Source organism: Equus asinus, chromosome 2 (assembly GCF_041296235.1).
Source record: "Equus asinus isolate D_3611 breed Donkey chromosome 2, EquAss-T2T_v2, whole genome shotgun sequence".
NCBI lineage: Eukaryota > Metazoa > Chordata > Mammalia > Perissodactyla > Equidae > Equus > Equus asinus.
The window spans coordinates 77,954,256-77,978,809 of NC_091791.1; the positions used below are offsets into that span (position 1 = coordinate 77,954,256).

The following is a 24,554-nucleotide window of genomic DNA, read 5'->3' on the forward strand; positions in this document are numbered from 1 at the left end:
ATCTTTACTGTCAAATATGTTTTAATAATATGTCTCCGTTATGTCCATGATGCTAACATAATCAAGAAGTTTACAAGTTCAAAGAAAAAAACATAGACATAAATAAGAAATGTGAAGAGACCACATGAAGGAAACTACAGAACTTTACTGAACAGTAGTCTAAGATGTGAGTAATAATTTTCCTGAATAAAAAGATGAAGTATATTATGGTACAACATTCCAAACAAAATCTCTACAAAGTTGTTTTCAGATTTTCTGTTCTGCCGCCAGACAAATGTAAATTTTATGTAGCATGATACGAAGCGCCATTTTGTGAAAATGCAGACTAAAGCTCAACTGAAGATGTGTCTTTAATAGTTATAACAGTTAAATATTTTAGTTCTAAGTCAGGAAAAAAAACATGTAAAGTCCTAAGATTGTGTAAGAATTTAATATGTGATAATGGTGGTGTTTCAAAGAAGTGGAGAAAAATGTGCCTATTTAATAAATGGTGCTGGGGCAACTGGTTCTCTCTCTAAACAGCATAACAAGAGTAGATGTTTCTCTCACATATTACAAGGAATACTCTTTTGATGGATTCTTAATATCAAAGTATTCAAAACATAAGAATTTCATAATTTTAATGTTGAGAATGCATGACACCAATTGCAGGCAAAAAATCATTTAAAAGTTCAAATTTATGAAATCTGAACTGCAAAAAAAAAAAAAAAAAAGCCCTCCCATAGGCAAATTTTAGAGTACACTCCAAAAGAACAAGAAATGTTATCATGTTGATATGAACCATTTAAGTGAAAAAAGCAATTATGTATAGCTCTCGTTGTAAAATGAGGTAAGAAATATATTTAGATTCTTATAAAGAGCACATAAACCAACAAAATGTTGTAATAATCGTTTATGACCAGCTATTATAAAATGACGAGCACCTCAATTAAAATTAGGCTAAGGACATGAGCCAACATTAAGAAAGAAACTGAAGACGAGCAATCAATAAATAGTGTTAAAATGTTCAATGTCTCCAGAAAATCAATTTAAGAAATATTTTATTATGTTGTATAAATGAAGTTGGAAAAAACTGTAAAAGAGCAGAACCCACTGTGGGAATGGGTTTAAGGAACCCACATTTCCAAACTTTGGATGGGAGTGAAATTCATTTAGCCTTTCTGGAGTCAATTTCATCAGAACTGAAAATGAACTTACCTTTTAATCCAGAAATTACACTTTTAGAAATTCTAAGAAAACTTGGACCAGTGTAGAAAGATGTATGTTCAGAGGTGTTCCTCCATAATGTTATTTATGATAGTAAAAATTACTGGAAGCCACCTTAGTGAGCATTGAGAGGGTAGAGGTAAAATGGTATTGATCCATAAGATAGAATTCTAGGTAGTCATTAAAAATGATCATGTAAGGGCAGAAAAACTAACGTGGAAAATGTTAGTCACATACTGTGAAATAAATAATGGAGTTTACAATATACATATATATTAACGTGTGTGTGTATCCAAAAAGAACACTGAAATATAAGAAGCCAAACCAAACTGACCCAAACACCAATCCACCTTCAGATAACAGCAGAGAGCAGTATTTTTTTTCACGAATTTTCCCATATAAGTAAAATTAAAGAGCACATTTCAGAGAAAGTCTATGACTCTTGAGGTATATTAAAGTCACTTTATTTATATTTTCTGAGCATTATTATTTTCTCATCATTACCTACTAAACTGCATGGTGTTTCAGGGTTAAAGTTCTTCACAGCCTTCCATGGAATCTGACTATCCTTCTAAAGTTACTGATGTTCAGGTATGTTTTTCATCACTGCCACCAAGATTCCCAGTTTTAAAACTCTTGAATACACTTTTACAGAAATTATTTAATGTTTTAAACTATAACAACATAGACTATCTTCACGAATCATGTGAAAAACTTCAAAAACCGTAAATAGTAATACTTGTGCATGCACAGGCTATTAAGAATGATATGGTTTATTTCTCTTTAGTGGCAATTTACAAATACAGCTTGAAAATCATTGAGCATGCCTGCTCTATAATGATGTAATTCCAGGCAACAAAATATGATTTGGAGACGGCATTTATATTTTGCATGTAATAAAAGACTTTTATTAATATTTTGACAGTATTTCTCATTTGCAAAACTCAAATGCCCATAAAATAAGACTCCAGTATATTATAAATTCTCTATAGGTACATATATGTGGATTGAAATGCACGGCAAAAGGCCCAGGATACATGCTGAACTAAAAACCAAGAGTAATTTCACGGGAGGTAACTATTGGGGGTAGAGGTTGAAGAATTCTCATCTGTTATACTCTGAAGAGTATTTATACCCTCTTCTCCCAATATAGGTCCCGGTGGGACCATCAGCACAGGAGCACAGAGTCCCAGGAAGGCTTAGGAAGTCCCACTACCTCCATGGGCACCAGTCACGGCTGCCATGCGTCTCCAAGTTCCTTTTCTGTTTTAAGGAATGTGATCAGAGACCCAGAAGAGCAGAGCATGCCTTCATTAGGGGCTGGAATTCAAAGAGTTCTGAAGTCCCCTCTTATTCTATGAGGACTTGGGCTTCTTTTAGGGGGGTTAGACAAGTGAGAATTTTGGGCCTGTGTGTTACTGGAAGTAAGCTCAAGGTAAGGCCTACTCTTTCAGATGAGGATATTACCATTTTGCAGACAAGGAAACTGAGCCAAGAGAGGATCAATCATCCCAACTACAGACTCCAGACATGGTGGGAGGCATGCAAGATATTAAGCATCACTTTTCCACCTCCCCAAGTATCTGAGGGGACCTTGTTCTTAAAAAGTGGCGTCTAAAAATAGACAACAGCTCCTCATTATCTGAAAGAGAAGCCTGGGGATGTAAGGTCTGAGAGGAGAGGCAGGCTGGGAAAACGGAGGCTTAGTTCCTCAGATAAAAGGAAGGAGGCTGAGATTGTGCAGTGTCCAGTCACTGGGTGGCAGATGGAGATTCAGTGGAAATAACAGCAATTCAATAAAAGCCTTCCCCAGAAAAATAGAGAAAGAGCGGTAGGTCCGCGACAGCTACAGCTGCAACCTCTGACTGGGAGGCAACAAGCAGGGGTAGTGAGTGGGGGCATCTAGGATACTCATGGTTTGAACCCTCCCAAAGGCTATGGCTCCACCTTTCCCTGCCAACTACAGGCTGGATATAAAGTGGTAGGGCACACCAGGCAAGGGAGGCCAAGCTGGGGACAGAAAATGGGCCCAATTCCAAAGAAATGGATTATTGGGAGTTTATCAGAAAACAATTTCGAGGCACTGGGAGTGTCAACTGCTTAATCATTTCAGAAAGCCATACCGATGACCCCGCAATTCCTCTCATGCTTTTACACACTTGAGCGATGGTTTTCAAGCTCTGACCCATTTGTTACTTGTGAAATCAGCTTAGTATATGGGAACAAGTATTTCTTGAATGTAGGACAATAAAAAAATAAAACATCATAGTACATTACGATTAATTAGGATACTGTTTCATGAAATGAAATCACAGATATATAAAATTGTTGGTTATACATGTGTAAGTATTACAGACACACACACACTCTTCCTCCAGAAATCCAAATGGCTCGTTCTCTTCATTGTAGCCTTCCCAGTGAGGTCTTTCCTTCTCCACACTATCTAAAATCAAACCATCCTTCTGACAACTTTCCCTATTTTTATTTTCCTTATGACACTTATCACCATCATATTCTCCCTTGAAGATAAATTTTCTTGATATAGCTACTGGCAGCAACAAGGGATACAACTCTCTGGTCATGGTGACTTCTCAATAAAAATATTCTAGGATGGTTCTCATGGGCCTATTTTGTAACAAAGCATTATTCCTGGATGAATACAAATGTGGGGCCAGGCAGATGCCAACTCTGTGCTCATAAGGATGGGATATATTACTAGAAGAACATAGAAAAGGTACACTGAGCAGACAAAAGCAATAGCCACTACATAATATTTAAGTACATGATAAAAATGCCATATCGAGCCAACAAGAAAAAGGGTGAATTAATCAAACAGTGCAGAGACAACTGGCTCTTTATTTGGAAGAACAGAGAGCTGCTTACCTCATACCACATATAACAAGAAACATCACAGAAGGACATATGAAAAATGCAACTTGACATAATGTCTGCTTTATGTATATCAAAGGACAAACATACCTGCCACAGTGCTCAGTTCCAAAAGGAATTTACTTATGACAATACAAAAGCACAATGAAGCAGAAGCATGACTTTCAACTAGTAGAATAACTTTATTTCTAATACTGAGCATTTAACACAGGAATTTACAGGAATAAAAAACACTGCGCTGCTTATTCTCCATTGGCTCCACCCAGACCTTCTCTGCCCACCTGGGCTCACCTGTAGATGGGATCTGGTTGGATTCTCCAAAGGGAGGCACCAGCAATTTGGTGCCACAGTATCTCCTATGAGGTGGCCCCTCCTCCATGAGGGCAGCTCTTATTGGGCTCTGGTAACACTTGTTTCCATCCTTTCCCCCTTTAGGACTTAGGATGGTAATGGCTTCCTGCTGATGCTAGTCTCTTCAATATTGATGCTAGTTGCTTCAATATTCCTTGTTTCTGGCCCAAACCACTGTAATAAATCTGCCATTAAAATCTTCTTAGTTGGAGTAGAATTCTGTTTTTCACCAGAACCATGGCTGATACAAATAGCCATCCCTATATTGTCAAAAGAATTTTTCTCCAAAATTGCTGTATAGAACATTAACACTTAGAAAAGAATTTGTCTGTTCAGGGGGAATGCTTTCAGCTCTAAATAACAGACAGCCCTAAGGATAAATAAGAAAGCACTGTTAACGCAGTAATACAAAGACTTAGTAGAGAGCAGGTCCAGATAGAGCTATGCAGTGGTGGCAATAATGCCACCTCTGAGCCAGGAGTGTACTGTTATCGTCAGGCTATTTTAGCCCTTCAGGGCCACATGCTGTAATCTGCTGTAACATACAGACACGAAAAAGTCCAGCAGAAGACAATCTCTTCTTATGTCATGACAATATTTTATCACTCAGATCTCTCCCAGAAGCACTGCAGAATATTTTCCAAACATTTCACTGCTCACATGTCCACCCCAACAAAATCTTTAGAATAGAATCTTCATAATTAACTTAGACTAATCTGAATTTAGCCCTAAATCATCTGGGGGAAGGATGGACAAAGAGACAAAACAGAGCCCAGTACCTAAGAAGTAGGGAATGTCTGGTAGGTGGGCAGTGTCTCTTGGAGCTGCTTATCCATGTGTTCCAAGGAAGCACAGGTAAGAGTAGGACAAAGGAGACAGAGATGGTATATGACACTCTATTAAATTAAATAGAAATACATAGTTCCTGGGTTACATACAACTCAGGTTACACATATTATGCCTAAATAGATACAGCAATGAGATACCAAGAGTATGAGAGAGGCATTTCATTACATACTACTACTTTTTATTTGTAGAGTGCAGTAAGTATTACTGTTCATAACTGATGTTAACATTTCTGAAATTTATGTAAATATCATTATTAACGCATTTACATTAGTGACTGACCCAGAGGCAGCTGAAAAACCTCACAAGAATATTTTTTGGCTTTTTTATATAAGTGGTAGTTCAGTAATAATGGCCATACTCATTCATAGATGCCAGCAAAGTGAGAGAAAAGGTAGGTGATGTGGTTGTAAAATAACATACTGGCCACACTATAAAGAGTGTCGTGATATTTAGAAGAGGACTGATGCAGAGGTAGTTAAAAACCTCAAAAAAACATATTTTGGCTTCTTTACTGAAGAGGCAGTTCAGTAATTATGGCCATAGCCATTTATTTATGTCAGGAAATAGGAGAAGGGCTATGTGGTTTGTACTTAGAATTTTCCAAATGTATTTTCATATATACACAGTGGTGTGCTACTGTAAATATTTAACAACAGGTTCTCTGAGAAAATAAAAACCCTGATTTGTAGAGTTTGCCAATTTCCATGGTGTAAATACTCCCAGTAAAGCCAAGCTATCAACATGATGGCACTGAATGTGGGGTTGGCACATTCAGTTGGAGATGTGCAGTGGCACACCATTATACAGCATGTTCATCATGCAGGTTCCATAATACAAGTAACCTAAAGAACAGAGATAACAGCAAAACGTTACAAAATAATTATGAAGTGATGATTGTTGAGTATTTATTACCTTTGTTTTTAATATAATTTAATTGTAAGTTTATATAATTTTTAAATAATGACTCTATTTAACAACTGGCTCACAAAATTCCTGAAAATTTAAAAATCAGCAGTACTTGCAAGCCAGTATGAGCTTACACTAGCACACCACTGTATGTGTGGATATATGTGTATAAACATATTTACATATACATATATACACATGTATAATTATGTCAACCTATAAAGACACTGGTGGCATTTATTTTGGGAAATATTAATATAGACCATAAAGTTACTTAACTAAGGGTTCATATTTTCTCTTCACAAGTATATTGGGCCCCCATATACAAATCAAGCATACCTCAAATTTCTGTTATATTAGCATACTCACATAAGGCCCGCAAACATCAGGGACTCTTCACATAAATGTTTAATGCTGTTGCCATTCAACCTTTTTTAAGCTTCAGATTCCACTGTGAATATGGGTATAAATGAATATTATCCATTATATTTACAATAAAATTTTGGCATCACATCCACTATACAACATAAATCCTAAAGATTTTTACCACATGACTTAAATGAATAAATTTCCCCTCAGCACAAATTTTCTGATGAAAAGTTTTAATTTTTCTTGAAAGCTTTCACATATTCAAAACATTAATAAGGTTTTACTCTAGTATTAATTATCTGAAGTACAATGAGATGTCACTTTCTAGTCACTTGTGGCATTCTTTGGGTTTCATTAATCTCATTTTCTAAAACTATGTACAACAAATTAGAAAGGGTGGATGAAGGCTTCTGAACGTTCAGGATGTTGAAAGAGCTTTCACCCTTGTGTGAATTCTCTGATGTTTAGTGAGTACTGACCTCTGACTAAAGGTTTTCCCACATCCATTACACTCATAGGGTTTCTCCCCTGTGTGAGTTCTTTGATGTTTAGTGAGAGCTGATTTCTCACAGAAGGTTTTCCCACACTCATTACATTTATAGGGTTTCTCCCCTGTGTGAGTTCTTTGATGTACAATGAGGTTGGACTTCACACAGAAGGATTTCCCACATTCATGACATATAAAGGGTTTCTCGCCTGTGTGTGTTCTCTGATGTACAGTTAGGGCTGACCTGTGGCAGAAGGATTTTCCACATGCATTACATTCATAAGGTTTCTCCCCTGTATGTGTTCTCTGATGTTCAGTGAGGTTTGACTTCACACAGAACGTTTTTCCACATTGCTTACATTCATAGGGTTTTTCTCCTGTATGTGTTCGCTGATGGTTGGTAAGATGTGGTTTCTGACAAAAGGCTTTCCCACATTCAGTACATTCATAGGGTTTCTCTCCTGTGTGTGTTCTCTGATGCTGAGTAAGGTTTGACTTCTCCCAGAATGTTTTCCCACATTCACCACATTCGAAGGTTTTTTCTCCTGAGTGACCTCTTCGAAGCTGGGTGAGAGGTGACTTCTTGTTGAAATTATTTCCATTTTCATTATGCTCATAAGGTTTTTCCCTCATGTGAACTACCTGATGTTTAAAGAGGGCTGACTTCTCCCACATTTTCTGACTTACTTTATATTCATGGGGAATCTTTCTTGTGTAAGTTCCCTGATGGATAATGAAAGTTGAATTGTCACAGAAGATTTGCCCATATTCATTATATTCATAAGGATTCTCCCCTGTAAGAGCTCTCTGATGTCCCAATCTTAAATCCGTATGGAAAGACTTCCCACAAATACTGCATTCACATGGCTCCATTTCCAAATGAGTTCTCTGAGACAAATTGAGCTTTAAACTTTGGATGAAGGTTCTTCCACACTCATTATATTTACACAGTGTCTCTCCTACCTGAGTTCTCTTGTTTGTGAAAAAGGCTGCCTCCTCATGGAAGCCTTGTCCATTTTCATTATACTCAAAAGGCTGGTGAAAAATTGACTGAGAGAGAGCCTGGCTATGACTGAGGACATTCCTTTTTTGATTATATTTGTAAGATTTCCCTCCATTAGGAGTTTTCTCATGCCTAATATCAAGATGCAACTTCTCACATACATTAAACTCTTCAGGCTTCTTTCCAGAATAGTTCTTTCTACTAATAATTAAGCCTGAAATATTTTTCAAACTCATTTCACATGAGTCACATATCTTATGTGGAAAATTTCTTGAAGGAACAGAGTCTGTACTCAGATTGAAAGTTTTCCTTACTCTATCACCACTATCTGTACTTAATGTTTTGTTGGTGGTGAAAGCAAGTTGCCAAAAATGTTCATCTTGATTTTCCTGGCTGCTCTCTATCAGGTCATCAACTTTCCAGTCTTCTAGAAATGAGAAAAATAACCACATCTTATGAACCTAGTACATTTTTAATGGAATTGGACTTTTACACAAATGTCCTATTATATAGTCAATTCTTTTGTTTTAGGCTCAGATTCCTTGTATGAACTAAATCCAACTATACATTTCCTTTACCCTTCTGGTTTGAGTGCAAAATAAATACATGCTGCAGTGGAAGCAGAGAAAGGAAACTGGCAATGACATTTAACACTTTACAAATATAACCTTCAAAACTGGACAGAGAAAAGGTAAAATAAAATTCAGAGCACAGGGAACTGGTGAGTGGCTGATTCAGAAATAGGGAAACTCAAGAGGATGGGGTGAGCCAGAGACATTAAACACTGGATAAAGTGACAGCGAAGAGTACTAGGCAAGGGCTTTGAGAGGATGAACTACGTTTGGGGGAGACAGAACAACATTCAGTCCTAATTCCCTCACATACTGATTACTGCGGGAGGGTTCCTCCTACAGTACAGGCTTCCACTCTACGCATCAACACCAAACTGAAGTTCTGAAAACACTAACTTCCTTAGGTTCAACAGAATAGTCCTATACCCTAGGATCTAGTTTTTCCTTTAATTTATTTCCCAAGGAATAATTATCTTTTAAAATGTTGTAATAGAGGCAGGCTAAAGAAGGTAAAATAAACTCAAGACATACTGAGCAAGAGATGGGGATTTTCTGAGAGTTGCTCTTGGAGGGAATGGGAAACTCAGAGAACTGAATGAGTTCAACAAGGGAGTTCTTTTAAAAAGGAAAACTGTTTGAGAAGCATATTAGAGGAAGAATTCGGTTTGGCAGAGGCAGATCACGGTTTATGTCCTTATCTTCTCACAGCTTGATTACTGTGGTAGGATCCTCACTAATATGCAAGTTGGCATTTCTTCTTTTTCCAATTTGATACATCAACATCAAAATAAATTTCTGAAAGCACCTATTTCCTCATGTTTTAAGGGACATTGCTTTATCTCACACGCCAACTCTCCATCCAGCTGTGATTCACAATAACACAAATGTCCAACAGGAAACACAAAATAGATGAGGGGCAGGCTATCTCTGCAAAAGGACCAGGTTCATTTGTCTTCTCACAGCTGTTAATGAATTTGTCCTGACCATCAAACCATATGTTTCTTCCCTTCCATCTGCTAGCTTACTTTTCCCCAAAAGGATTTTGATTCTGAGGCAATGCTGATCTCTAAGTCTGCTTTTATATCTAGGCTTATCTTTTATATCAAGGTTTTCTGCTTTTATATCTAGCCTCATCTATGGCTTTTACTTACTTGCATGGATCACATTTCTCTATATGGTTCTGAGACCTTCAGTAAACGTCATCATAAAAATTCTTGGCTATACTTCACTGTTGCTACCCAATGTAACATTAATCACATGTTTAAAAAACAATCTATGATAGTCCTAAGCCCACTCTAAGGACCAACAGATAATAGTTATTATCCTGGCAAAAACAAATCAAAACAAAAACTTTATACCAACTGGATTCACACTAAGTGTTCAAACCACCATTCCACAAGTCCATTAAAAATATCTCTGTGCAGCTGTAGCAGGGTCTGTCACAAATTGCTCATTCCAAACAACAGAGCTTTCACTCAACTAGCTGCACTCCAGTCTTGGCTCTCCTTGGGACCTGGACCTCCTTCAGGAAACGCTACCTTCTTTAATTTAAAACAATAAACCACAAAAATAATAATAAAAGGACAAAAGCCAACAAACCCTACAACATCCCTACCATTTTCAGCTTCCACTTGCTGCCTTTAGAAGAAGTTGGTGTCAGTGTAATTCACTGTAATGTAAAATAAATCCATTGCTAATGCTACACCCTTTGTCATGACCACAGTCCGGCTTTTGGCAGGTGATACCAAAATCCTGTTTCCTCTGACCTCACTGAGACAGTACATTCATGATTCTTAAAAGACAATATGCATATGAATAATTTCCAACCTGTACCTGATAAGCTGTAATACATGAGAAATATATGGGAACATGCATTTAGGAAAAGTACTACAGAATGTTTTCTGAATGGATGAAAAAGAATGATCTAAAGTTGTCTCCATAGTTACTCAACAAAATAATTATTAAAATATCAGAATTAGGAAAATTAAGAAAGGGCCTTCTCTTTGGGAAAACAAAATCTCAGTAAGGAAGGAAATCCTAAGCAACAGTCTTATGATCAGGTCTGAGTTTTTTGGGATACAGCTACTAGTGGGTTAGGGTCATAAAAGAGGGACTATTTAAGTTACAGCAAAAAATCAAGCTTTAATTTAAAGTAAGTGAAACAGTAACATTCAAGCCATTACTATGTGTACCATATGAGGTCTAAACACTTTACATGCACAATACTAATTAAAGTACCTGAAAAAGCAAAGTAAATAATAAAGAGTGTTGTAGATAAAAGACAAAGCATTTATAAGTGAAATTTAAGATATAAGATAGTATGGGGTTTAGTATAAAATCTAAAGAGCAGAAAGAAAAATTGAGATAGGTAGAATAGGACCACAGTCAACAAAAGGAGACTTTAGTTTCATTTATTAAGGAGCAATTCTGTCAGGACAGTGAAAGATAAATTAGATGCTGTAGGTAAAAAAATAAGAGCCAATTATGAATTAGATCAAGCCAGGAATGAGAGAACACAGACACAGTTCTGGTTTTGAGTGATATCAGTGAAAAGTGAGAAAATGAAGAGATGCAGAAGAAGGTTTCGAAAGGAAAACAACAGGAGTATGAAGAGACTAGTTAAAGGGGATAACAGGTTTAGTACAGTGACCCTATGGTTGCCATTTAAGGTAGCTACAGGATGGCAGAATGTTCCTTATTTGACTCTTAGGAAACCAGGCTCTCTGGCCTGCATGTCACTCAGATTCTTCCTTCTCCATCTCCTCTAATGATAAGATATAATGGATTTACACACCTTGTAAAAGTGGTATTGTCCCAGGACTACATCTTTCACAAACAACCACTCTCTAGAAAAGGGGTCAGCAAACTATGACTGCAAGGTAATGGTCCTTGAACTAAAAATGTTTTTTATGTCTTTAGAGGGAAAAAGATGGAAGAGGGAGCAGGGAAGAGTGAGGAGGAAGAAGAAAGAGGAGGAGGAGAAAGAGGTAAGAGGAGCAGCAGCAGCAACAACCACCATCACCAAGACCACACGTGGTCGACTAAGTCCAAAATATTTACTATCTAGTCTTTTACAAAAAAGTCTGCCAACCTCTGATCAGAAGATCTCCTCTAGCCCCATGCCTTTAGCACCTAGAGCTGATGGCTTTCAAACAGATACCTCTAGTTCTGACCTCAACCCTGTACCTCATACTTGTATATATCCAACCTCCTATTCAATACACAGACTAACAGTTATCTCCAACTTCGCATGTCCAAATTTAAATTTGTAATAACTCCCCTATAATGTTTCCTCCCTAATTTTCTCTCTCTCAGTAAATGGCACCCTAATTTATCCAGCTGCTTGAGACAAACCATTGGGCTCATGCTTGACTCCTCCCTTTCTCTCACACTCTATATCTAATTCACAGCAAATCCTCTTGGTCTCATCTTCAAGATATATTTACAAACATACCACTTCTCAGCCCTTCTCACATAGCCTTAGCCACTATCCTCTCTCCTTTGGAGTACATAATAGTCTCCTAACTGGTATTCCTTCCTTGCTCATGCCTAAACACCACCTATCCACTACAGTGTATTCACTACAAAGAACTCAGAGAGACCCTTTTTAAACTGTAAATCAGATTTGATAACTTAATTTGATCTACATTTACTCAAAAAAACCCAAGGATTTCTCACATCACTCAAAATTAATGTATCCACTCATGGTCCATGTTACTTCCTATGACATTATCTTGTACCAATCTCCCCCATACCCACTCGCCTCCAGCCACACTGACATCCTTGCTATTCTTCAAATGCTCTAAGAACACACTGTCTGAGAAGTTCAGCACCTGATGTTCCCTCTGCCTGGAATACTCACAGTCCACAAAGCTCACACTCTATTAGTCTCATCTCTACTGTGGACCTCATTAAAAAGGTCTCCTCTGACTTCCTCACCAAATAGCACATGCCATCATTCTCTTTCCCCCTTTCCACTGCTTTAACAGTACTTACTACCTAAACAGTACTTACTACCACCCAACATTGTGTGTGTTATACATGCACATATATCTACATACACACACACATATGCAAACACACATTTGCTCTTTGTCCCTCATTGTAATACACACTGTATGATAACAGCAATATTATTCTTTTACTTACCTAAAAACATAACTGGGTCATAGTGAGTGTTCATCATATATTTGTTAAATGAATACCTGGAATTATTGCATGAATACATACCAGCTAACAAAAGGTATCCAAAGACAACAGAGGGAAGGTGTACAATTTTAAAAGAGAAATTAACCAAGAAAAACTATCTAAGATGAAGCCAACTGAGTTTGAATTATGGGTATAGGTAAATCACTCTAAAATGTCAAAGAACAAAGGAAAGCATTTATGAGTAAAAGTGACATGGAGGAATGTGATTAAGGTAATGGAGGGATGTGAGTCAACTGTCCTTAGTCACTTCTAAAGGTCTGGGGCTAAAAAAAAAATTTCTGAGAAATATTTCAAAGGTGATAAACCCTAAACCAATGGCCTGAGATCTCATTTCCTCTGGTTTCCATCTGCCTGTGAACTCACTAACTCACCTGGGTGAGAATGGCCTGGGAATCCTTCCTCTAATATCCAGGGCTCTTCTCCTTGCTCTATCTTGAAGATCACTTCTGGCTTAGTAATGCAATACCCTGTTAAGAGAAAATAATACAGCCTGGCTTTGGGGATTCTGAAAAAATGACGGGGAAGAAAGGTATAGCTTCAGGACCTGTCCAAAGGAGGTGCCCAAATGAACCAATCCCTGAAAAAGAACATATTTCTTTATGGTGGCCAAAAGGGATCGGTCATATCAGAGCCTTTAATCTCAAGCTTCAAATCAGAAAATTCCACAGGGAGTTCATGTTTCATCGACTAAGAAATGCATGCTACTGGTGATCATACGGAAAAAAATTCTTACCTACTGAGAGAAGGTGGCTGTAATTTTCCAAGATCACATCTCTGTATAAAATCTTCTGAGCTGGATCCAGCAAATACCACTCTTCCTGGGTGAAGTCCACACATACATCTTTGAAAGACACTTGTTCCTGTAACAGTATATTCCTTTTCTATATAAAGCTGTCAGAACTGTATGATGTGGAAAAGATTTAAAAGAACTAATCTATTTAGAGTTTACTAAAAATTGACATATAAGATTGCCTTCTTTTGTGCTATACTATCTAAGATAAAAGAAATATCTTGTACAAATTAAGTTTACACTAAGGGCCTGGAACTGTCCTAGTAGCTGCTAATACTTACTGACGAAAACAAACAAACAAGTAACAGTTCCTGTTCTCAAAGGGTTTACGACCTGGTAAGGAGACATATACATTAACATTTATTATATTAGACATTGCAGGAGCTAGCAGTATGCACAAAGCAGACTGGGGTTACCAATGAAAAGTTAGTTCTTTCATATTATCTTCTGTATTATCAAGTTAACTTCCACTGAGGAAGTAAAACTTTCAGTTGTTAAACTGAATAGCGAGATTAAAATGAATATGGTGCAGGCCCTGACCAAGCTCAGCTCACGACTAATTAAACTACCTGCCCACCAGAGAAAAAGATGACTCCTCTCTGCTAAAAGAGATCATTTTCTGCAGTCTCTACCAATTTTTTTTTTGTTAAATACAATGTTTGGCATCCAATAAAAAACTTCATGTTATGTGAAGAGACAGGAACTAAGAATAAAATAGAAAATAAAAGCGGACCCATAGGGGACCCAGATATTGGAATTAAACAAGAACTTCAAATGAATTATAATTAATATGTTCAATAAAACAGAGGAAAACATAAACAAAATAAATGAAAAGATGGGAGAAGTTCAACAGATATATGGTATGTGTGTTGTCCAGAAAAGAATTAACAGAGTAGCTATGAGACTGCGATCCTTTGAAAGGTCTGCTACAAGGGTGTCCCTTGGCTGGCATCTGGGACCTTGGATGTCAGGAGGGTTCTCACCATTCCCCGATAAGAATGCTTCCCTGAGCCTAAACTATTTGTGTAAACAATATGGTTTATGCTGCACACATGCATTCCTTTGGGAGTCTGAAATTTTATGTGCTAAATAGAAAGTACCTATGTGACTAGCCCCTGATGATAACTGAGTTCTGAGTGTCTTCTGAGCTTCCCTGGCAGACATTTTACACTTGTTGTCACATCTCATTGCAAGAGGACTTCAGTGTGTCCTGGGAGAAGACACTTAGAAGCTTGCACTTGGTTTCCTCTGGGCTATGCCCCACGTGCCTTTTCCCTTTGCTGATTGTGCTTTGTATCCTTTCACTTTAATGAGTCATAGCTATAAGTACAACTACATGCTGAGTTATCCTAGTGAATCATTGAACCTGGAGATGGTCTTGGGGACTTCTGATGCATGTGTGTATACATATATGTACACTCATGGGCAGAAATTGGGCATTCTAGAGTTGAAAAATACAATATCTGAAATTAAGAACTCATTAGGTGGATTCAAAATCCTTTAAAGAAAGAAGATACAATCTGAAATATGTATACATCTAACAAAAGAGTATCAAAACACATATGGCAAAAACTGATGGAACTGAAAGGAGAAAATGACAAATCTATAATCATGGGTGGAGACTTCAACACCCCTCTGTCAGTCTTGAGAGACCAAGCAGACAGAAAATCAGAAAGTATATAGATGACCTGAACAGTACTATCAATCAACATGATCTAACATTTATAGAATACTCCATCCAAAATAAATACAATACACATTCTGTCATTCTATTCTAGCTCACATGGAACATTCACCAAAACAGACCATCATCTAGGCCACAAAACACACCTTCCTAAATTTAAAACAAAAGCCATCATACAAAATATGTTCTCAGACCACAGTGGAATTAAATGGAAATCAGTAAGCAAGAGACAGCTGGAAAATCCACCAAATACTTGAAAATTAAACAGCACTCTTGGAAATAAGTTACAGGTCAAAGGAGATGTCCCAGAAATTTTAAAAAATATTTTAAATGAAATAAAAATGAAAATACCACTTACCAAAATTTGTAGGATGTAGTGAAAGCAGTGCATAGAAGGAAATGTATAGCATCAAATGTATATATTAGAAAAGAAAGATTTAAAATCAGTAACCTAAGCTTCCATCTTGGTAAACTAGAGAAAAATGCAAATTAAGCCTAAAGCAAGCAAAATAAAGGAAATAAAAAAAAATCAGAATAAATCGATGAAATTAAAAACATGAAAAAAAGAGAGAAAATCAATGAAACCAAAAACTGCTTCTCTGAAAAGTTCAATAAAATTAATAAACCTCCAGACCAGCTAACCAAGAAAAGCAACAAACAAACTGCAAATCTCAGAAATGAAAGATAGGTCAACATGACTGATCCTGAAGACATTAAAAGAATAATAAGAGAATACTACAAACAATTTTATTTCTGAAAAATTGATAACTTAGATGAAACGGACAAATTCCTTAAAAGACACAGCTACCAGAATCACACAAGGAGAAACAGATAATGCGAATAGACCTAGATTTGTTAAAAAAAAATTGAATTAATAATTCAAACACTTCCAAAACAGAAAGCATCAAGCCCAGGTGGTATCACTGGTGAATTCTATTCAACATTTATGTAAAAGATAACAATTCTCCACAATCTCCTCCAGTAAATAACACTTTTAAACTCATCATATGAGGGCAACATTACCCTAATAACAAAACCAGATAAAGACATTATGAGAAAACTAAAGACCAATATCCCTCATTAACATAGATACAAAGCCCCTCAAATACTGGCAAATCAAATATGACAATGTATAAAAAGAATTATAAATCACAACCAAGTAGAATTTATTCCAGGTATGGAAGGCTGGATCACCATTGAAGAAAAATCTTTTTTTTTTTTTTCAGGTATGCATTTTTTTTTTGGCGAGGGAGATTAGCCCTGAGCTGAAATCTGATGCCAATCTTTCACTTTTTTTCCCTCTCCCTAAAGCCCCAGTACATAGCTGTATATCCTAGTTGTCAGTCATTCTAGTTCTTCTATGTGGGATGCTGCCAGAGCATGGCTTGACAAGCAGTGCATGGGTCTGCGCCCAGGATCCAAACCAGCGAACCCCAGGCCACCAAAGGAGAATGCATGAACTGAACCTCTTGGCCACGGGGCTGGCTCCCAAAAATCAATCAATTTAATACAGCACATGAACAGGCCAAAGAAGAAAAATTACATGATCAAATCAATTGATGAAGAAAAAGCATTTGACAAAATCCAACAGCCATTTATGATAAAAAACTCTCAGCAAACTAGGAATAGAAGGGAATTTTCTCAGCTTGATAAAAGACTATCTGCAAAAACCCTACAGCTAACATCATATTTAATGTTAAGAGACTGGACATCTTTCCCCTAAGCACAGGAACAAAGCAAGGATGTCCAGTCTCAATACTCTTACTCAGTTTTGTACTGGAAGTCCTAGCTACTGCAGTAAGACTAAAAACAAAATAAAATAAACAAAAAACAAAACCAAAAGAAATAAAATGTATACGATTGGAAAGGAAAAATAAAACTGTCTTTACTCAAAGTCAACATGATTGTCTAGGTAGAAAAATCCCAAAGAATTTACCAAAAAAAAAACCCTCCTGGAAGTAATATGCAAATATAGCAACATCATAGCTTACAAGGTCAATATAAACAAGTCAACTGCTTTCCTACACAGTAGTACTCCCCTTATCTGTGGGAGATATGTTCCAAAGTTTAATTTATAAATTAGGCACAGTAAGAGATTAAGAACATTAACTTCTCTTTGGCATCTCCAAATTGCCAGCATTACTACTCTTGCACTTTGAGACCATTATTAAGTAAAATAAGGGTTACTTGAACACAAGCACTGCAATACTGGGACAGTCGATCTGATAACCTAGACAACTACTAAGTGATTAATAGGTGGGTAGCATATACAGCGTGGATATGCTGGACAAAGGGATGATTCACATCCTTGATGGGACAGAACAGAACAGCACAAGATTTCATCACACTACTCAGAACAGAATGGAATTTAAAACTTACAAATTATTTATTCCTGGAATTTTCCATTTAGTATTTTCACAACACTATTGTTCATGGGTAACTGAAACCATGGATGGGGGGACTACTATATCAGAATAAACTACTGGAATTTCAAATTTTTAATGAAAAAAAATACCATTTACAACAGCACCAAAAAGAAAAAAATCTCAAGTATAAATCTAACACAATATACTACAGGGATATGGAGAAAAACACAAAACTGATGGAAGAAGTCAAAGATCTAAATAAATGAAGAGACATTCCATATTTATCAATCAGAAGAATCCATATTGTTCAGATGTCAATTCTTTCCAACTTAATCTATAAATTCAATGCAATTCCAATAAAAATCCCAGCTATTTTGTAGATACTGACAAAATGATTCTCAAACTTCCACAGAAAGGTAAAGGACCTAGAACAGCCAACATAATGTGGAAGAAAAAAGAGGATTCACATTACCTGATTTCAAGTCTTACTATAAAGCTACAAGTAATCAAGACAGTGTGTTAACGGTGAAAGACACACATAGATCAATGGAACAGAATAGAGGGTCCAGGAATAGATCCACCGAAATACAGTCAACTGACTTTTGACAAAAGCACAAAGGCATTAAATGGAGAAAAGATAATCTTTCAACAAATGGTGCTTGAACAACTGGCTATCCATGCAAAACAAAGAACCTAGACAAAAAGCTTACACCTTACACAACTATTAACTAAAAATGAATCATAGACCAAAATGCAAAATGATAAAATTTCTATAATAAAATATAGACCACAGAAGATAGGAAATCTATGTGATCTTGGATTTGGTGATGTGTTTTTTAGATGCAACAGAAAAAGCACATTCCACGAAAAAAAAAATACACAGGAGGGTTTATCAAAAATAAAATCTTCTGTTCTGCAAAAGATACTTCTAAGAAAATGAAAGGATGAGCCATAGACTGGGAGAAAATATCTCAACACATATATCTAATAAGAGACTGCATCCAAAATATACAAAAGAACTCTTAAAACTCAAGAAGATAACTCAATTGAAAAATGAGCAAAAGATCTTAACAAACATGTCACAAAAGATATATGGATAACAAATAAACTTATGAACAAATGCTCAACATCATCTGTCATTAGGGAAATGCAAATTAAAACAAAAACGCGACACCATGATGCATTAGAATAAATCCAAAGAATGACAATATCAATTTCAGGTCCAGATGCAAAACAACAGGAATTCTGGTTCGTGGTTGGTAGGAATGCAAAATGATACAGCACCTTTGTAAAGCAGTTTGGCAGTTTATTGCAAAGCTAAACAGTCTTAACACATGATCCACCAATTTCACACCCTATGTGTTTGAAAACTTATGTCCAAGCAAAAACCTACATACGAATACTTTTGGCAGCTTAATTCATAGTGGCAAAAAACTGGAAAGAGCCAGGAGTCCATGGGTTAACAACTCTGAAATCACTTATACATGCTGAAATTGAATAATTAAGTAAATGAAATGCAGATAGTGGTAGTAGCCAGATTCTCATTGTTAGAGTGGGAGATTACAGACAAGCAAGAGAGAAAGCTAGGATGTCCCATGTGGTAATGATTACAGCAGGAGACAGCAGTGTGGATTATGCTTAGCTTAATACAGATACTGATGGTTATGTACCAAAGTATTTATAGATATGTATATATACATGAGTTGGTATACACATATATTTCCTTGTTCAGCCAGCTGAGATGGTCTACAAGCAACGACACACCAGTAGCAACAGGCACACGTAGCCCTCCAATCTTGGTTTCTAAAACCATGCTCCAATAAAAGGAACCTGAGCCCTTCAGGAAAAAATGGCTAATTCTAAAGCAAGGCATATATATAAGATGGACCTGGAATATCTTCTAGTACCAGAAAGTAAAGAGGTACTCAAACAAAAATACAATAATGGAGTATGTCAAAAGGACACAGGAACCAATTAAAAGTGCTCTTAATAAGCAACCTGGAACAATTTAAGCAACAAATGAACAAGGTAGTATTAGACTATAACCAAAGTAGAAAATAACTAACCATCAGCTCATACTGATATAAATAAATAACTGAATAAATTAATAAATGGGAGAGAACAGACAAATCTTCTGTGCAGTATACCTAATAATTTGTGTAGATACTCCATCATGAAGGAAGTGCAGCATAACTCCCCACTTCCTGCCAGAGTATAGTATGAAAGCAGAGGAAAAAAGAGTAACTTTACAGTGGAGAAACGACCACACGACCTCAGCGATACATCAAATGTGATAAATCATGCTGAGAGCATTTTCCTTTGATACGATGAGACAAAATGACACTTTACTTCTGTGGTCTTCCTCCAAGAAACTCATAACCCCAATCTAATCATGAGAAAAACAGCAAACAAATCGCAATTAAGGGACATTTTACAAAACACTTCTTTTGTACTCCTGAAAACTGTTAACGTCGTCAAAAACAAGGAAAGTCTAAGAAATTGTCACAGCCAAGGGAAGCCTAAGGAAATATAACAACTAAATGAAATGTGGCATCCTGAAACAGGATACCTGGATGGGAGAAAAACACCATGAACAGTCATCAAAAGACAAACGATATACCAGAAAACAATAGTTTGTAACTCATAAAATAGACAAGCATTCGTATCCCTGCTACATAAAGAGCTAACGATACACGGGGGAAAAAAAATAATAAAGCCAGAAACCTAAGAGCAAAATGAGCAAAAAATAGGAACAGAAAGTTTACAGAAATACAAATAAAGACACCTTGTAGAGACATGAAAAAAATATTCAACCTCACTCAGGGTTAAGAAAATTGCAGATGCAAACTACATAAAATTCCACTTTTTACCTATAAGCTGCCAAAAATCCAAAAGTTGAACCACATACATCCATGGGAGAAGCTGTGAAAAAACACACACTCTCATGCAGTGGGAATGGGAATACAAAATGATACTATAACCCCACCAAACTGATCAAGTTTATCAATTGTATTCACCCTTGAACCTGGCAATCTCACTTCCGGGAATTTATCTGATAGAATAAACCTATATGTTCAAGGTTATTCATTAAAACATGGTTTGTAGTAGCAAAAGGCTGGAAATAGGTAATAATTAGTTTAATAAACTATGGAACATCCACAATTGATGTGGTGTCATAGACAACAGAGAAGACTCAAAACAAAGAGAATATGGAAAATAGTATCAAATGCTGCAGAAGGGTCAAGTAAGACAAAGACTTTTCTGGAAGGGATTCAGGTGAGCGGTGGTTAAGGAGCAAGACTACATTCATTAGGCTGAAATGTAAATGAGAAATGCAGAAACAAAAGCCAGAACTGTCTGCTCCTCAAGCTAGAAATACAAACAAGCATTTATGGAGAGTTATTTTTAGGACATGCAGTCGTTCCATTCTGCCAGATCTTCAAGGTTTTTTTCCTGGATCAAGTAGGACCATGAGAGAGCTATCTACTCAAACGTCACTGTTTGGTCCCCTGAAAAGTATGTGCACTGAGTTCTGCTTTGGCACTGTGCTGTTTCCACCACGAAATGACTATAGGCACTATATTGTATTTATTTCAGTGTTATTATTAGGAAGATCAAAGAAAATTTTATAATAACTTGTATAAATCTGTAAAATTAAAAATCCTGCATCTAATTTTGCCAACTGCCCTACTTTGGACTTGTAACTCTCACTACATTTCCCTTAATGTAAATTTTTGCCAATTTCTACTTTTTCACTTCAAAAATACAAATCCCTATAAACTTAAGAAAACTCACTTTAAAATAAATTGGAAGCAAATAAACAAAAAACTCACCTGGGATTCGTTCATTTTCTGCTCTTAGCGGAGGCGGGAGAGCTGAGGGAGAAGGAAGGAAGAAGGAAGTCAGGAGAACTTGGCCGGCCTTGCAGTTCCTGGATTCACCTGCCTACACAGCTCCACACACAAGATACTTACATGTCCATGTGTGGCTCCGATATATGTTGAGTTTAGACATGATACTTTTCACTGAGTGAATGTAAACATTTGTTTCTTATTGATTTATTACCAATTTAGGTTCTGTGACACAGAAAAATTAAAAACATGAGAAGATGAGTTTAACATATAACAGTAATCTAGAGGAGGAAACACTATGGATTTGTCAACCTTACGTTGCAGGGTTGGGAAAAAAAGCCCTCAAGCCAACTTGTTTATCTATTTACCTGGTTAACACCATTAATCCCATGAGGTCAGATAATCCAAGAAACCTCTGAAAAAAGGGATGGGGGTGTTTAAGAAGATACATTTTTTGAAATGTTTGTTCTAACCTGCTTACAATTTTCAAAAGGCTCTTTTAATAAGAAACTATCTTTGACCTAACAGTGACAAAATGGGCAGTAGCCTAGCAATCTGCAGACTTGACTTTTAATCTTGGTTCTGCCATTAACAAATTGTGTCAGCCTTCACCTTCTCAGACTCAATTTTTTTAATCTTTCAAATAAGGTCAAAACGTCTAACTCAAAAAGGACCTGCCTGCACTACCATCCTGTGCGGCTATAAGGCCGGGAGAGCGGGAACCTCAGCATCCCTCTAAATGCCATCAACAATGGGACACTGTCTGAGGGCAGCTCACCTCGGGAAAGAGGGGAGGAAGAACGAGGGGAGCGGCAGGTGTTTAGGGAGCGGTAAGGACAGAATTCCTTAAGCTATGGCTGGTGAGCCTTTCATCCCCGACCACGCCCTCACAAACTCCCCAGAGAGGTGACATTTCCTGTGTAGCCTGCGAGCCCACCCGTCTCAGCTCCAGCTCACCTCGCTCTTCTTAAATTTGTCCCAGACCTTCCACCGTCACACAGCCTTCGATGGCTTCAGGATACTGTGTCGTGATTATACATAACAAATAACAAATGAATACATAATAAAGAATAACCTGGCATCTGGGTAACGTTAGGGCCAGGAAAGCTTAGGCTAGCTAGTCCAGCCCCTACCTTCCTCCGTTATTCACGAATGAGTTAACTGAGGAACGGGGGCCCTAGAGACTTGGCCAAGCCCCGGCCGCAGTTATTACACACCTAACAAATAATACAATAGCAGCTAACACAACGCGGCAAATATTCTTCAGACCCGCATTTTACAGATAAGGAAACCGAGTCTCACGTCGGCTAATTGGGAACAATTCATTTATATCCGACCCCCCGCCGGGCGCACTCGTTCTCCCAGACACCGGTCCCCAGCCACCCCGCTCCCTAAGCACAGCGCACAAGAAACGCAGGCGCACACGTCACTACGCCAAACGCGCGCAAGTCGCGCACGCGCACTCGCTCTTCCCCGCCCCCACCGCACGCCCGTGGGACCAGCGCACACGTCACGCACGCGCACTCCCCACCCGGGACCACCCGACAGAGCCGCCGGCTCAGGGCAGGGGCGGGACACCTGCGGGCGCAGCGAGCCCGAGAGCCCAGGTTCCCACGCCGGCCCTCGGCCCCTTTAGACACAGGCGCCCTCGCTCGCCGTCCCTTCAACTCTGCAGGCGCTGCAGACGCCAGGGATCCGGCCAGTGTCCGCGGGGCTCCTACCCACCACCGGGCACCACCGCCCCCACCAGACCCCCGAGCTGCGCAAGGCCCCCTCTGCCTTCGCCCCCACCCTCCGGGGCTCACCCGCGGCTCCCTTGCCGAGTGGACCGGGAGGCCAGGGATTGTTTCCCACGAGGGGCTGGAGGCCGGGCAAGGACTAGGGGAGGAGAAGGCGGGGATGCACATGCGCAGAAGGAGGGGGCGGTGGCGGCGGCGAGCTGGAGCTTGGCTTCTGGCAGCCTGGGCTGGAAAAGTGGTTTTATGCTTAGAAGCGATGCCTCACTCCTAAATTGTAAAAGTAAGCTAATAGTAATACCTAGCTAATAGTTTTATAAAGATTAAAGGTGTTTACATTGTAAAAGCACTTAGGACGGTGTCTGGCACATAAACTGTTTAGTACCTGTACATTTTTCAAGATTCTCTTTCCCACTGTACACCGTGTCCACTCCTTTAGAAATCAGCTGGAGAGTTTCTGCCTGGTTTACTGCGTTACGAGATTACTGAGATACTCCTGCTGCCTGGAGCCAGGTTTCTATCGGTGCCCTGGAGGTGTGCATCAAAGCAGTGTGCCGTTTGGACACAGACCGAGAGAAGGAAAGGTGTGCGTGAATTGCATTTATGAACGTGGACAGATAGATGTTGGATTAGTTTAGATAAATTTATTTTCTAGCAGTTTAGAAGGTAAACTTGTCTAAAGTAATAACTGACCAGCATAGCTATTCTCTGGAATGAGGAAAAAACCAAGTTAGCAATTCGGCATCGAACAATAATAAAAACTTGGCATGTCCGAAACTGTTCACACACCACGCTTAGAGAAGAAAGCACGCTCCTGGAACCAACCATATTTTACCTGGAACCACATACGCATTCTTTTATGTGCACATCCGCTGGACATTTTTAGCACAGTGTGATCATATGGGCATATTATTTTATGGCGAACTTTTCATGAAACAATATATTGCGAACTCTTTTTGGTCAGTGTCACCTCTTAACTTTCATGTTTTAATAACTTGATATTTACGGAAGAGTTGCAAAGATAGTTCCCGTATACTTTCACCCAGCTTTCCCTAATGTCGACGTTTTAATAACCATGGTACATTTATCAAAACTAAGAAAGTAACACCGGTAAAGTTCTATTAACTAAACTACAGAGTTTATTTCGATTTCATCAGTTTCTCCACTAACGTCCTTTTACTGATCCAGGATCCAATCCAGCATACCACAGTACATTTAGTCATCCTGTCTCTTTAGTCTCCTCCAATCTGTTAAGTTTCTTGGTCTGTCCTTGTGTTTCATGACCT

The 24,554-nt window shown here is 38.0% G+C and overlaps 1 protein-coding gene across 6 annotated transcripts; it reads right to left on the bottom strand.

Annotated features, from left to right (window-relative positions):
* Positions 1 to 4,253: 4,253 nt before the first annotated feature.
* Positions 4,254 to 23,437, bottom strand: ZNF248 (zinc finger protein 248). Of its 6 annotated transcripts, XR_011496160.1 has the most exons (10): positions 23,338 to 23,437; positions 22,490 to 22,553; positions 21,901 to 21,947; positions 21,656 to 21,757; positions 21,515 to 21,556; positions 13,575 to 13,701; positions 13,213 to 13,308; positions 7,417 to 8,487; positions 6,571 to 6,652; positions 4,254 to 6,137 (listed from the first exon to the last, which is right to left on the bottom strand). XR_011496160.1 is itself a non-coding variant. In XM_044758309.2 (8 exons), the coding sequence occupies exons 4-8, from the start codon at positions 21,527 to 21,529 to the stop codon at positions 6,636 to 6,638; spliced, it is 1,326 nt and encodes a 441-aa protein (XP_044614244.2). In that variant the 5' UTR covers positions 21,530 to 21,556; positions 21,656 to 21,757; positions 22,490 to 22,553; positions 23,338 to 23,437; the 3' UTR covers positions 4,254 to 6,635. The 6 variants fall into 6 exon arrangements, 4 of the variants coding, with proteins under 4 accessions (XP_044614244.2, XP_070348155.1, XP_070348182.1 ...); XR_006519866.2 differs by lacking the exon at positions 21,901 to 21,947; XM_044758309.2 differs by lacking the exon at positions 21,901 to 21,947 and having other exon boundaries at positions 4,254 to 6,652.
* Between the last annotated feature and the right edge of the window lie 1,117 nt (positions 23,438 to 24,554).